The sequence below is a fragment of the Blastomyces gilchristii genome (genome assembly GCF_000003855.2).
Source record: "Blastomyces gilchristii SLH14081 genomic scaffold supercont1.22, whole genome shotgun sequence".
Lineage (NCBI taxonomy): Eukaryota > Fungi > Ascomycota > Eurotiomycetes > Onygenales > Ajellomycetaceae > Blastomyces > Blastomyces gilchristii.
This window is the reverse complement of record NW_003101660.1, coordinates 583,851-597,811: the sequence shown is the minus strand read 5'-3', so window position 1 is coordinate 597,811 and position 13,961 is coordinate 583,851. Positions and strand designations below refer to the sequence as shown.

The 13,961-nt window shown below is 48.2% G+C and overlaps 4 protein-coding genes and 1 non-coding gene across 5 annotated transcripts; 1 reads left to right on the top strand and 4 right to left on the bottom strand.

Moving 5' to 3' along the window:
- Positions 1-1,597: 1,597 nt before the first annotated feature.
- On the top strand, positions 1,598-3,502 carry BDBG_08194 (serine hydroxymethyltransferase, mitochondrial; the record flags this gene model as incomplete). Its single annotated transcript, XM_002621525.2, has 5 exons — positions 1,598-1,756; positions 1,846-1,902; positions 1,962-2,055; positions 2,122-2,259; positions 2,355-3,502. 5 exons carry the CDS (start codon positions 1,598-1,600, stop codon positions 3,500-3,502), a joined length of 1,596 nt encoding a protein of 531 aa, XP_002621571.1.
- Positions 3,503-4,005: 503 nt separating this feature from the next.
- Positions 4,006-5,763, bottom strand: BDBG_08193 (MOSC domain-containing protein). Its single transcript, XM_031723450.1, has 3 exons — positions 5,740-5,763; positions 4,359-5,463; positions 4,006-4,264 (listed from the first exon to the last, which is right to left on the bottom strand). Exons 1-3 carry the CDS (start codon positions 5,752-5,754, stop codon positions 4,251-4,253), a joined length of 1,134 nt encoding a protein of 377 aa, XP_031580617.1. The 5' UTR covers positions 5,755-5,763; the 3' UTR covers positions 4,006-4,250.
- Positions 5,764-6,099: 336 nt separating this feature from the next.
- Positions 6,100-7,257, bottom strand: BDBG_08192 (uncharacterized protein; the record flags this gene model as incomplete). Its single annotated transcript, XM_002621523.2, has 1 exon — positions 6,100-7,257. One exon carries the CDS (start codon positions 7,255-7,257, stop codon positions 6,100-6,102), a length of 1,158 nt encoding a protein of 385 aa, XP_002621569.1.
- Positions 7,258-8,203: 946 nt separating this feature from the next.
- Positions 8,204-8,276, bottom strand: BDBG_17721. Its single transcript has one exon. It is a non-coding gene; the product is annotated as a tRNA-Lys (tRNA).
- Positions 8,277-11,737: 3,461 nt separating this feature from the next.
- Positions 11,738-12,448, bottom strand: BDBG_08190 (DNA-directed RNA polymerase; the record flags this gene model as incomplete). Its single annotated transcript, XM_002621521.1, has 2 exons — positions 11,738-12,225; positions 12,295-12,448. The coding sequence occupies 2 exons, from the start codon at positions 12,446-12,448 to the stop codon at positions 11,738-11,740; spliced, it is 642 nt and encodes a 213-aa protein (XP_002621567.1).
- Between the last annotated feature and the right edge of the window lie 1,513 nt (positions 12,449-13,961).

The following is a 13,961-nucleotide window of genomic DNA, read 5'->3' as shown; positions in this document are numbered from 1 at the left end:
TAGGCAGCTCTTAACCATGACAACTGTTTTGAAAAGAAACAAGGAACAAAAGAAAGAAAGAGAAGAATATTGGCTCTAAGAGATTCAGCTCTTCAAAAAACCTTTGTTCACATCAGCCAACTCCCCTTCTCTATCCTCTCATCTAGGAGCGAGGCAACAATTAGCGTATTTTTCTACCACCCCAATTATTGACTACTTATTGGCTGAAAGCCGCGAATTCAACTTGCCTATTGGCCATATCAAGGCAGTAAAACACGACGCTAATTGTTGCCTCGCTCCCAGAGACGAGGGGATCTAATCATGACATAATAAATAATCAAATTAGCCTGTTATCCCATCATAAAAGTATTCAGCAGTGCTTCAAGGAGGAAAATAGTAGAAAAGAACACGCACAACCAGAACCACGATCTGGTTTGATATGTACAGTACATTCGTGTCTGAGAGCGAGCATAATTATAATCTTGTCCTCCAGTGAAGGGAAGTTTGAGCAATAGCAATATCAATATCGATAGATGGGAAGCTGGGCCAGCCTAACCCGTCCTAGATACACGTTGATGGAGTGTGTGACGTAGGGTGAAGTAGGGTGAAATGGCTAGAGATACATTATGTTTGCTCACAGATGAAGAGATATGAGATGCGAGTGCATCTGGTTTGAAAAATGGCTGTACAGTATATGTCACAGGTTGCGCCCGGCTGGTAGATAAAAGGAAAGAACGCCAGCAGGCAAGATGAAAGCATATGATAGAAATGGTATAGAGAAGATAGTGTCATTCATGAGGGTGCGATTCATTTTGTTGCCCATCTATTTCTAAGTAGACGAACTTCTCTCGAGGCCTTGCATTTTCGCAAAGGCCTATGATCGGAGAATAGCCGGTATCCAATTCTGAGGGGGTGAGGAGAAAGAGGCACAACACACCAATAACCTATTCCCGCAAATAAAAGCAATAATATCGATGAAGAGAAGTAAATGCTATGTAAGAGGTTAATGATAAATCATTCCACCGCTGTCAAGCGCGTACAGGGAACGACGAACACAACTTCCAATCAGAAGAGGTCAAACTGTTCTTGAAATTGGATGGTGAGTGGGGGCCCGGAACATGTCAGCATCGCCCGTAGAGCCTCAGCGGAGCCGCCGGGCAATACGAGAGCTGAAGCAGCCAATCAAGCCAACTCGTCATTTTGGATTTAGTTGTGCGAGGAGAATAAAATAACAAGAGGAAGAGGAAGAGGAAGAGGAAGAGGAAGAGGAAGAGTAAGAGAGGAAAGATGAGGAGAAGAGTCAAGCGCGGGGAGAAAAACGCCAAGAGATCGGATATGGATAAACTATTTCCCGCCAAACTCCCCAAAAGGGTAAATAAATAGCCAACAGCGGAATAGCCTAAATTAACCGCCCCTATCGGCCGACGACATCACGTGTCCCCGGATGTCGTCTGCTCGCCGGAGGTCAGCGTCGGGGGAGGGAGGACTCAACCACACACAATGACAACAACTTCTGCAGCGTTATTCTTCCATTGATCTTGCTCGTGCTGTAGCTGAGCTACTTACGCAGGGTCCAATTCCCCCAATTGTTGCCCGCTGCTGATCTGTCTTGGTTACAATGCCGCTCCATATCTATACCAGACGAGCTGCCGGCCTGCTTCCTCTCGCGGGAAGCTCCGCTGCAAGAGCTCAGTTCGCCCGCTCGAGTCATCCTGCCAGATTGCTCCCAATTTTTTGCCGTGGTGTTTCCTCTACTCATTCTGATGAACATCAAAAGGTTTGCGTCTCTATCATTTATCTACAATAGCTGCATTATTGCCAATGCCTTCCTTTCGGTGAGCATTTTGCTTATCACCTTGTATCTAGATCTTATCGGAGAACCTTAAAGAGGCGGACCCCACCGTCTACAACATCCTCCAGCAGGTATGGATATACAACTCCAGTATTGTGTAGCCTCTTCTTTTTTCTGAGATCTTCAATAGGAGAAAAACCGACAGAAGCATTTTATCAATTTGATCCCGTCAGAAAACTTCACGTCGCAAGCTGTTCTCGATGCCTTGGGAAGCGTCATGCAGAGTACGCCTCCTACCCTACCCTCCTTATAGATGATACAAAAATGAAAATCTAATTCCATCTTCGCAGATAAATATTCGGAAGGATATCCTGGTGCACGGTATTATGGTGGTAACCAATTTATTGATCAGGCTGAGAGATTGTGCCAGCAGCGGGCTCTGAAGGCGTTCGGTCTCAAGGAGGAGGAATGGGGGGTCAACGTGCAACGTGAGTCTTGTTTTCTTGGCGCACACACACACACACACACACACACACATACACATATTTCCCCGTCAAATCATAATCTAATGCGCTTCATATAGCACTCTCTGGTTCTCCTGCGAACCTGTACGCGTACTCCGCGCTGCTTAATGTCCACGATCGTATCATGGGTTTGGATCTTCCCCATGGAGGCCATCTTTCCCACGGGTATCAAACACCAACAAAGAAAATTTCCGCTATATCTAAATATTTCGAAACACTCCCGTACAGATTAGATGAATCCACTGGCCTCATCGACTATGACAAACTGGAAGACATGGCCCAGCTCTATCGACCAAAGCTCATCGTCGCTGGTACCTCCGCATACAGCAGGCTCATCGATTACCCGCGCATGCGCAAGATTTCTGATAGCGTCGGAGCCTACCTGCTCAGTGATATGGCCCATATTTCCGGATTAGTTGCTGCTGGAGTTGTACCCTCCCCATTTACACATTCTGACGTCGTTACAACCACCACACATAAATCCCTCCGAGGACCCCGTGGCGCTATGATTTTCTTCCGCAAGGGAGTCCGCCACACAGACGCCAAGGGCAACCCAGTCATGTATGACCTGGAAAACCCTATCAATGCATCTGTATTCCCTGGTCACCAGGGCGGACCCCACAACCACACCATTACCGCGCTCGCCGTTGCCTTGCAGCAGGCCACAACCGACGAATTCAAAACATACCAACAGACTGTGCTTGAGAACGCTAAGGCGTTGGCTGACAGGCTCGGAAAGCCCACCAACAGCGGCGGACTGGGCTACAACATCGTTTCCGGCGGCACAGACAACCATCTCGTGCTCGTAGATCTGAAGAACCGCGGCGTAGACGGCGCGCGCGTTGAGCGTGTGCTTGAGCTATGTGGCGTGGCAAGTAACAAGAACACCGTTCCCGGTGATAAATCTGCCATGAAACCCGGCGGTATCCGAATTGGGACGCCGGCGATGACATCGCGCGGCTTCGGCCCAGAGGACTTTGTCCGTGTGGCGGATATCGTCGATCGCGCTGTGACGATTACGCAGAAGCTCGATAAATCTGCCAAGGCGGATGCGGAGGCGAAGAAGAGGAAGAACCCTGCTAGCGTGAAGGCGTTCTTGGAGTATCTTGGTGAAGGCGAGGAGATCCCTGAGATTATGATGTTGAGACAGGAGGTTGAGGACTGGGTGGGCACGTTCAGTCTGCCGTGGGCGGATGAGGAGAGCTAAATTTAATTTTTTATGTACTCTGTGAATGTCCATGTATATATATGTGTGTGATATATATACATGTACCTTGATATATATGACTGTGCGTGCGTTTGTGTATGAAAAGGGGATGATATAACAGAGAAATGCCTCAACGCTTAACTCATCCCCCCTTCCCCCTGTTTTCGCATTCCGCCCCCCTCTCTTCTTCACCTTGCACCCCCTCCTGCTGGGTTTTGCTTCTTAACGATATGAATTTGTTTGATTCTCTATTAGCGGCGTTCTTAGCCATTTTTTAAAAGGTATGTCCTTTACTTCACAATTCCCCAAAATTCAATGCGCTATTTTCGCTACCCTCATGCACTCACACAATTTAACAAAAATTACCCATCATCACCCTCATCCACATTGGAATGGCAAAAGGTTATAAATGGAAATATACTGCTTAATCTTCGGGGTATAATTATAACTTCTTTCCCCTTTACGAGGGGGGTTATCAACTAATATATATGGTAGATATAAATGCCAAACTCCGCTTCCAAATAAACTCCGATTCTTCCGAGCAACATAAAATAAACCATCCGTTGACGGAGTATCCGATGTTGGATGGAATGTGTAATGTTGAAAAGAGCATGTAAGGGGGTTAAGCCTACCAGCAGTTGTAGTAGCACAACGCTTCCTGATATCTGGTTGAAATTATAGAGGCTACACCATATGTCACTTGCAAAGGGTCTGGCTTCCGTTCCAAATAAAATAATGACGTCCTTCTTCACCTTGGCCAGACTAAATAACTGGATTAGTCTTCATCCTATCCCATCATCCAGGAGCCTCAAGAAAGAAAACGAGGATAGAATAAATAAGAAAACACGAGACTTACAAAACGTAGTCCGCTCCTCATTCCTCTTCGAGACAACCACTTCATCCCCAACGCCAATGTACAACCCATCAGAACCCTTATCAATAAACCCATACCGCCCAAAGATAGGACTATATTTATTCCCCTGATCAACCCTGCGATCCCTCATCAATTTCTTAAGCATGGTCCCCGATTCGCCGCTGCCCGGCGCACCCGTGTCATAGTCGACATTAATACTTACGCACCGCGCACAGTTCGCCGTGAGGATGAACCTGATATCGTCCTTGACCATGACCTCCCCCCAAAAGTCCTCCTCGTACGCCTCCGGGGCGCCGGAGAGGACTATGTTCGGGCGGAATTTAGTCACGTCCATCGTCTCGCCCTCGGGGAGCCGGCTGGATACATCCCCGAGAGAGGTCTCGGAGACCACCAGGTACGCCGCCATGTCTGCGAAGGTGATCCATTCGTCGTCGCCGGCATCGTCATTATTTTCCTTTGCTGAGGAGGGAGTGCCAGTGCCAGTGTCATTTCCGAAATTCGGCAGAGACTGGGTGATTCCTGTTAACCAGCCACCGGAGCCCCGATTGCTGGATGCAGATTGGGATTCGGCTGCTGCCCTCTTCTCCTTCATCTTCTTCGCCGCAGCGTTGGGCGGGATATCGCCCAGCACCGGCCTCCGGTTCCCGCCCAGATAAGCCAATACAACCTCGAACCCAAAACACTCAGAGAACCAGTCTGAATATTCCCGGCCCATGTCGTACGCCCGAGTCTTACTGTTATACATATCGACCTCCAGAAACCTCCGGCCCACAAGGTCCGTCGGCTCAAGCGGGATTTCCAGTTCCCTAACAACATCCCGATCCGGATGTCCGATCGGTGCCTGATATCTAACCAGGACCTTGCCTTCCTCTGCGACGACGCCTTCAGCAGACTTGCTCCCGGGGAATATGACGTCTGTGGTGAACAGGGCCATTTGCTGGATGTGGCAGACCTGCATGTTTTTCAGGCTTCTGTCGGGCTGGACTTTGAGCAGCATGAAATGGCGGTCGTAGGCGAGGCCATGGCGGGTGATGCGACACTGGGAGAGGGCGGTGGGACGGAGGGATTTTATGGGGTAGATGTAGAGCTGTTGGGAGGGTTAGATGTATTTATATGTATACATATACATATACATATATGTTGGTTTGTGGCAGTTATGTATAGGGATCGGGATAGTCGATAGTCTGCTTTTTTGATATATTTATATACATAATGAATACTGGCTGCATCTGGGGTGCAGGAATATATTCAGGGATTGGCATTTTGTCACAAAATGTAGATGTAAATATTATCCCCTAATATTCCCCCCCCCAGCAGAGTAGAACTAGAAACTTTTCTTTTTTTCCAAAAAGAATTGACATACCTGGGTTATCTTCATGCCCGCAATCTTATCAAAATCTGGCTCTGTATATCTTAAATCTCGAAAGTAGTTTCTTGAACAAAGGAAAGGGCTTCAACATGCCTTTCCAGAGCGGGGGCTAAATAATTGCTAAGTACTCCACGCCCTACCATCAACATAAATATCGATCCGTAGTTTGTTGGCACCAGGAACAGGAGAGCGGGGTAAAGCCTCCTCCTGTAGCGGGGAGATTTTGTGGATGGATGGATAGTATTCCACTTGTTGATTATTCTAATGTAATCCCATCCAGAACATGAGATGATAGATGCAAGGGGGTCCCTTAGTTATATATATATATACTTATCATTAGAATAGCTGCATCCTTCACGCCCCGATCAACCCTTGAACAATCCCAACCGCCCTCAGATACCTATTCCGCTCCGCCTCGTCAACAACGCCTCTCTCCCGTTCCCCCTCACTCGAAGCCACAAGACGAAATATCAGCGCCCGCACTAGCATCTGCGATCGATATTTATCTACACCGACCAGCCTAACCAGTTCATCGCCAGCATCATACCATAACAGCCCGTCGGCAACGATGACCGCCTCCGCAAATTCCACAGGTCGGAAGTAGAGCGAGAAATCAATGATGCCAGGAACATGTTCCTCCTGTTCCTCATGTTCGTCTTCTTGGTCGTCCCCACGCTCATCATTTCTAGCCGAACATTTTCTCTCGTGATTCGTAAAAAGCACATTCCCAGCCAAGTCTCCATGGACAAGCTGCGACACGCCCATCTCGACGGGTTCTCGCAGGGATAAAAGTTGACGGAAAATATCTCGATAAGTCTCTCCCACAATACCAGTTTCACCAGCGCTATGGGCGCGGGCATCAATGTCAATATCATTACCAATATCGATATCAGCACTCTTTTCCCCCTCCTCCATTTCCCACGCTATCCGATCCCCCTTCGCCCACCTATCTTTCCGCTGGCGTATGAAAAGCAGGAAAGGCACCAGTTCGCCCAAACGCCCTTCCTTACCATATAACTCCCGCAGATCCTTATGTAAGGCTCTCGAAGCACGTAGTATCTCCTCCCACCGACCAGGACCCGGGTCTGGTGTGCCGGGGATAACCCGTGCCGCCGTCCAGGTGCCAGCAGCGACGAATCTCTGGGTTCCGATCGCGCTATCCTCTTCGCTATCATTGATAGTAGTAGAAGTACTAGGAGCAGCAGCAACAGCAGCAACAGGAGTAATAGTCGTAGTAGTGCTGGTGGTGATAGCTAACGGCTCCGCGACTTGATATTCCCGCCGCCTTTCCCCCAGCAATGCCCTCCTCCTCTGGAGGTTGTAGAGCTGATGCTGGACTGTAGCGGTGTGTTCTGCCTCTGCAGCGTCTTGTATGTGCTTTAGGACTACATTGGAGTTTGGCAGGAGGATGCTGTTTCCCTGGCCACTGGGGAGAGGTTGGGCGGTAGTACTACTCTGAATGGGGAGGTTGAAGGAACGGAGAACATGAGGAGGAACCGGAAGGGTGTTCATCGTGTTTGGTTATTCCCTGAGTCGGAGGGTGGGAGTGAGGAGAGAGAGCTTGCTTGCTCCCTGATACTTGAGAATGCTACATGTGCTGGAGGGGATAAATGGGCGGATATTTATAGAGTGTGGTGATATAGAAGTACGGTGGTATGTATAGTACATGTACATGTGCTCTCCCAAGGATCGGGGAACGTTTTGGGTATGGGTATGGCCGCCCGAAGCCGATTCTACAATTAATTCCCCTTCCTTAGGTAGGTATGTATGTACATGTACATGGATAAGACTTCAGTGCATAGAGCTCTACCTGTGCCAACCTCGATAAACTTTTTGGGGCTAGCTTGTCGAGATGGTGGAGTGCACATCCTGGTGGACCAAATTACATCATAAATCCGCGGGGGAGTGTATGTTTATCCTGCACGACAGGTGGACAGGTTTTCCATTAGCTAGCTGCCTGTAAGAATCAGGACATACATTATATAGGCTTTGCAAGGGATTTCAATGCTGCCTTCAATGCTGCCACCAGGTTCCGCCGGCCATAATAACGGATAGGGTCGAAACCGAGGCTGGTACGTAGTTGGATTGTTGAAAGGGTCTCAGCAGTCAGTCGGCATGCCAGCCAACTACTAATCATGTGCTTAATTGAATTATGGGATATCTGGATTGCTTTCAACCGATGTGAGGGATAGAAGGGAGTTCTGTTTTCCTTGCTGGCAAGTAATCTGTACGGCTGTGGAGGTTCAGGGGTTAGCCAGTTCCATGTTTGAGAGTGATAACATACATATAGCTCATTGACCACTCAGATCTCATGAGACTGGAATTTTAGGAACGTACTTTATAATCGATCTAGAAAAGTAAACCTGAAGAAATAAATAGAAATAGGGACAAAAAGGTAAACGGGGAAGGGAAATAATAATGAAGAGGAACAAAAAAAGAGAACGAGAACGGTATTGTTAGCCCACGGCGAGGGTCGAACTCGCAGCCTTGCGGTTAAAAGCCGCACGCTCTGACCATTGAGCTACGTGGGCTGATTGGATATCTGCTGATTTAGCGACTCGAAATTTATTCTCGCTAGTCACTAGCGTTGTGGCCGATATCCTAATCCAGTTAAGAGTGCTTGGCGCCCATTGAGCACGTCAATGTTTTGCTACATCCCGCTTCCTGAGTCCTACCTCCTACACACCTCTGTACCTTGATCCAATTTGCATACATAATACCTCGAATAAAAGTTATGATTCTCGTGGTCACTTCTACCGCATTCGATAACCCTGCTTTTTCGGAATAAGACTGCTTACTAGTGCCACTGTTCCCCGTATCCGAATCGCGAGATTTTCGTCTCCGCCGCGTAAGCAACTGAATTGTATCATTGCGAGTGGCACGATGTCGCCGGACACCCCTACTCAGAGGCAGGTGTCCCTGAAGAATAAGGAGGGATATCCGGTATATGCCCCGGTGTTCAGCCCCAAGCTCAAGGCCTGGGTATATGGCACTTAAGTCAATCCAGGCCGAGAGGCTGAGCCAGCCCAAAGGGAAATAAGCCTTACCCAACCGTGAGATCAGTCTCTGTATCTGTCACATCTTACCTGGATCTTACTAAAAAAAAGGAGCAGAGCGCGTATGGTTATGTGCTGAAGGAATGGGAGTATTACGAGCGCCTGAGAAAGGAGGAGAGTATTGCCTTGACTGAATTCAGCAAGTACCTGCCCACACGATTAGGAGCAGAATTTATACTTCGCTATCAGAGAGTGGTCCATCCCCGTACGGAATTCTCAAGAAGTTGAAGGAAGAACATAAGCCCTTCCATCAAGCAAAGGAGTGATGAATCATCAAGCGTTATACTTGAGGGAAGGCCTATCCGAAGAGCAGAGACTTACCTGAATGGATTGATTGGACCTGTTTGGAAGCTGTGATGAAGGCTGGCATCATTGAACATCGCCTTGTTCCTCGCGAGTTCCAGAGGGCTTAAATGAGGTTTGGCAGTTCATACGCCTGCACCCTAGAGAGTGAGGTGGTTAAAGACCAGATCACCTTCATCAAAGTGCTTGCATCTGATTACCATTGTTTACTGTAAGACTTAGCTCTATATGGATTTCGGTAGCCGAAAGCTTCGCGGCCGCCGTTTATGGCGCTGGCGCAGATCCGGATGAAACTTGGATACCATTCCCAGCAATCACGAAGGCACGAAGGCAGAGACTCAGTGTCTCTGTGGAGCGAAGCGCAGGTTCATTAACTGCCCTACCTTATCAAGAAGGTTAGGCCAGCTGCCCAGGTAGTTGGGAGTGTGACCCTACCATCCGCAAGTTCTTTGATGGGAAGCTAGACAGTACACCAGCTTTTCGAAGAGCAGTTGATTGAAAGAGCGGCTGCGGCTGGTTGATCTGAAAGACCCTCAAGCGGAAAATGCAGAGACAGAGTGCGAGGCTTCTCTGCTGTTCAGAACACCTCTCATGAGCTTCTTTTTTCTGTGGCTACCACGCAGGACAAAGTACTCCAAGCTAAACGGGCTGTTCAGCTCTAGTACCAACGGCGGCCTAAATAGTTCAATAGCAAGAAAAGTTACCTGCATCACTGTCGGAATTAACCTATCAGCTCCTTCTCACCTGGCTGCCGGGCGCTCGTCGGAGCGCTCGACTCTCCGATCGGCTTCTTCGACCTCAGCTCCCTGTTCTTCGTTACCGCAGCTGACAGCTTATAAACCCAGTTCTAGACGCCATGCGTTTAACTTGTCTCCGCGCCCGAACAGCTTATCTCCTATGACTAGGCCATCGAGCCCATTCTGCCTGACAAGCCGTCTGTAAAAGCCAATTGCCTCTCTGAGCCGTTCCCTGCTGAGAATGAAGCTAGCTGCCCATCCTTAGGTATTCGCCTTCGTCAAATCTTCAGACTCCCTGCTTTCGCCCGCCATTGATCGCTGGCGCTCGCGCGTAGGCTGGCCCTGTGAAGATTCTGTCGCCTTACTCCTTTCTGCCACTGCAGGCATTTGAGATATTGGACCTTCCAACACGAAAAGAGAAGAAGGTGAATGAGGCTTATAAGCTTGCAAACTTAAGCCAACAAATCCCTCTGAAAACCTCGTCATCATGGCCTATACAGTGCTCACTGTCATTCATTTGCAGGATGGGAATGCCAGGTCGAAGGGACCCTGAAAACAAAAAAAAAAGAAGAAAAAAAAAAAAGAAAAAAGAGAAAAAAGAGAAAAAAAAGAGCGGAACCACCCTAAGCGCTATAATGAATCTTTTCACTACGAAACTTTTTAAATGTGACGTAGTATTGCAACCACGACCGCAGGGATGGGTGTGATGCAGGACTTGAGAGTACACAGGCCAGTGAATGGACTGCCTTTGCTTGGACGATCTGCGCATCTGAAAACATCAAGTTAAGAGGAAACGACCAGAACTTCTAACTACTATGCAAAGTCCTCTAAGAATTGTCAAAGAAGCAGAGGATTTTCTGTATTTCGTTCTCATTTCACGACAACCCTACTTAGGTCTTTCTTCTTGACTGACTCGCGAACAAAAATGAGCTTTGGTGAAACAATGATGAAAGACTCGCGTTGCATACAATCGGAAATTCATATCATGGTATATGAAGATTCAGCGAATTATCCAGTCTTTTGTTGTTTTGGCTCTTTAAGAAGCTTGCTCTGCCGATGGCGATTTTCGGTCTGATGTGTTCCATCTCGCCGGACTTCTCGCAATCCGATACGGGTCAGATCAGATTAATGCCTGCTATTGATGACATTATGCCAAGTTCTCATAGATCATGGTTTCAGTTGTCATTCGTGAGGTCGATCCCTTCATCAATGCCCACAGTGCACTTGCCCCCAGGCCGTGGGTTCCCTCCATTTACCTCTCAATATAGGTAATAACTTTCCGAGGCTGTTAGTATCTGTCATTTCAGGGCTGATAAGTACCTCTGTTGATATAGCGATTTCAAGGCTCGAAATCAACAACCGCCACTATAGTGCAGCGCTTTGTCAACGCCATGCATCGCAACACGCCTAGCTAGTCCCACCAGCAAGTGTCGAAATTGAACCGAAAAGACACCTTTTGAGAAGGTCTCGCTGTTCAGTTGGGTATTTCGATTGAGTGAAGAGTCATATCGATACAAATCAACAATGACATGGTCCCGTGAAGAAAAATTGGAAGCATGTTTTCCACATCCTCCACCTTCGTTCGACCTTCTACGCTTGGAAAACTTGGAAAGGAGACTAAAGAAATAACCGAGTAGCTACAGTCAAGAACTTGGCCGCGAGATAAAAAGTAACGATGTGATTGAATTTGAAGTTATCCACAAAAGGCAACAATAGTATGTACAAGTCAAAGTACCAGTACCCCTTCATAATTTTCGGCAGCACAGCCACGGGAAGGAAGCAGATAACTAACTATATAAAAGAAAAATAGAAGGTGAATGCCAGCCTACACCTGCTTGGCAACAAGCTTGGCCCAGTCAAAGGGAACCCACCTCCGGCGTGCGTTCCTCACAGTCTTTAGCAGACGGGGTAGGCAGGATTGGCTGGCGAGACATTCCCGCCATAGACAACGTTGGGTCCAGGATTGACGAAAACAGTCTCCTTGCGCTCCGTGGTGCGGCATCCATTGCCAACATTTGCAACGAACATATTGGGAAGATAGCTGATATCGCCATTGCCTCCTACAATGGTAACTGGAGCGCAGTTCATGTACATCTCGCGGTTTCCAATGAGGTTGAACCACGACCAGGCGAGAAGGACATTACCACTGGGTGCGTTCGAAGGGATTTGGAAAGAATATGAGCTGGTCAGCGGGCAACCTCCCATAATCGACTTGATGACTTTCCAGGTGGCCCCATTGTTGTAGCTGAGGGAGATCTGGCAAGACCCTCCTCCGTGGGTTGCGGAACCGGCGAGATTCAGCGTGTAGGTTCCGCCAGCGTTGTAGGTGGCGGTCGAACCGGTACTGGGGCCTTGATGATATCCCTTGCAAGGGAAGTTGGCTCCTATTAACAGGTGATGGATTAGCATCTCTATTCTTCCTTTTCGAACGGATATTTGCTAGAAGTGCTTACCATTGGCGGCGAGTGGACTAGTGTTGGAGTAGTCGATGTCCCCGGGGCCGTTGGCCGGGTTGAACTTGCTTCGGAAAGGGTAGGGCTGGCGCATTTCCATATGGGCGAAGGCCGAAGCCGCCAGGGCTGGTAAGAGGCAGATGCTAAAGCGCATGTTGAAAGTTGTTTCTGTTTGAAGGTTTGAAGGTTTAACAAGGAGTGACAGAAGGAACAGAAGGTATGGCACTGGTCAAAGTGTTGCGAGTTGTTGGATGATGGTATTCAAGCATCTCGGGACGAGAAATGGATGCTTTTATACCCAGATTTCTAGAGCTTCACAGAATGAAACCTTTCAGTCGATTCCTCGACCATTACATCAAGGCATTTGAACCGGCAATTCTCCTCATGTCTGATTGCAACCTTGATGGATGTCCACACGGACGCTCTGGTGATGTTTGGTTTCATCTTCTGAGAGGTGGTGGTGGCAGCCATGCCATCCCCTGTATTCCGAACGCCCATGCTGGGCATGAAGACATAACCCCGTGGACACTTTTGCCGGAGGCATGATCTCCGTGTCACAGAAGCGGCGCTATCTGATATGAAGGATGGATAACTAGAGATGGAGTTTGGGGTGAAGTGGAGAATCATATGCAGTACCTTGCCAAAGGTTTGAAACTTCCTCGAAAACCTAATTGGTCTGTGCTACCGCTAACCTGAGTTGTGAAAAAGGTTCAAACTTATGGCGCGGTACTGTAGCGCTTCCCCCCTTCTTTGGAGGCCCCGTTTGGAGCCGTTGATCTCCACAACACAATCTTCAGACAAAGCGCTAGGGACCCAAAACGGGCGAACGATTTGCGGGGGACAAACGTGCTGAAAACCAGGGCCGCCCCGGTAGCGCGCAAACAAGCGTGGGGAGGAGGAGGAGGCTCAAGGATGATAGATGCCTTTACCGCCACACTGGTGACAGGACAGCATGGTTTGGGAGGCCCTATTGCCCTGCTGAATTAGAACCAATATGCACAACAGGTGAAGCATCACAAGACGTGCAGGCATGTGTCTAATAAGGTTCTTACTCCATGTAGTTTCTCTGGTCTACATTAGATTTAGCGCCAAGAAGAGATTTTCACACCCTGGAGTGGTCAATCCCGGGCGCGAGTTTAGGTACAGAAGATTAGAGGATTCCCAAGATATGCTCATTATCATAATAAACCTTGTAGATAGATCATTGCACGCTCCGTGCGGCCGCATGGCGAAGGACCGTGCTATCCACTTTCCCCAGCGAGTACTACGGTGTTAGGGGTACTCGGTGTTATGGATACTACGGTAACGATCAATTCTAGAACCCCCTTGTCAGGTATATTTCCTCCAAGTACACTAATTACCTAGGTGACCTTTTCTTTCCCCCTTTTCGGACATCCTCCGAGTACAATAGTAGTTTTTTATATTTCTGATCGTTAAGATTCAACATCTTTTGTCAAGAGCCGGATGGATGAGCCGGGCCGGAGTGCTGAAGATATCTTTTTCTATACCTTGGCTCTTCCGTAGGATAGGATTTTGTGGGCTAATTACTACTAGTGAAACTACCACCTTTTAATTCAAATATCTGTCAACAAGGGAGGGTGGTATATAGGATAGGATATAGCAGGGGGTGGAGCATGATGGGTTCAAGAAGACAAAATGGGGTGGGG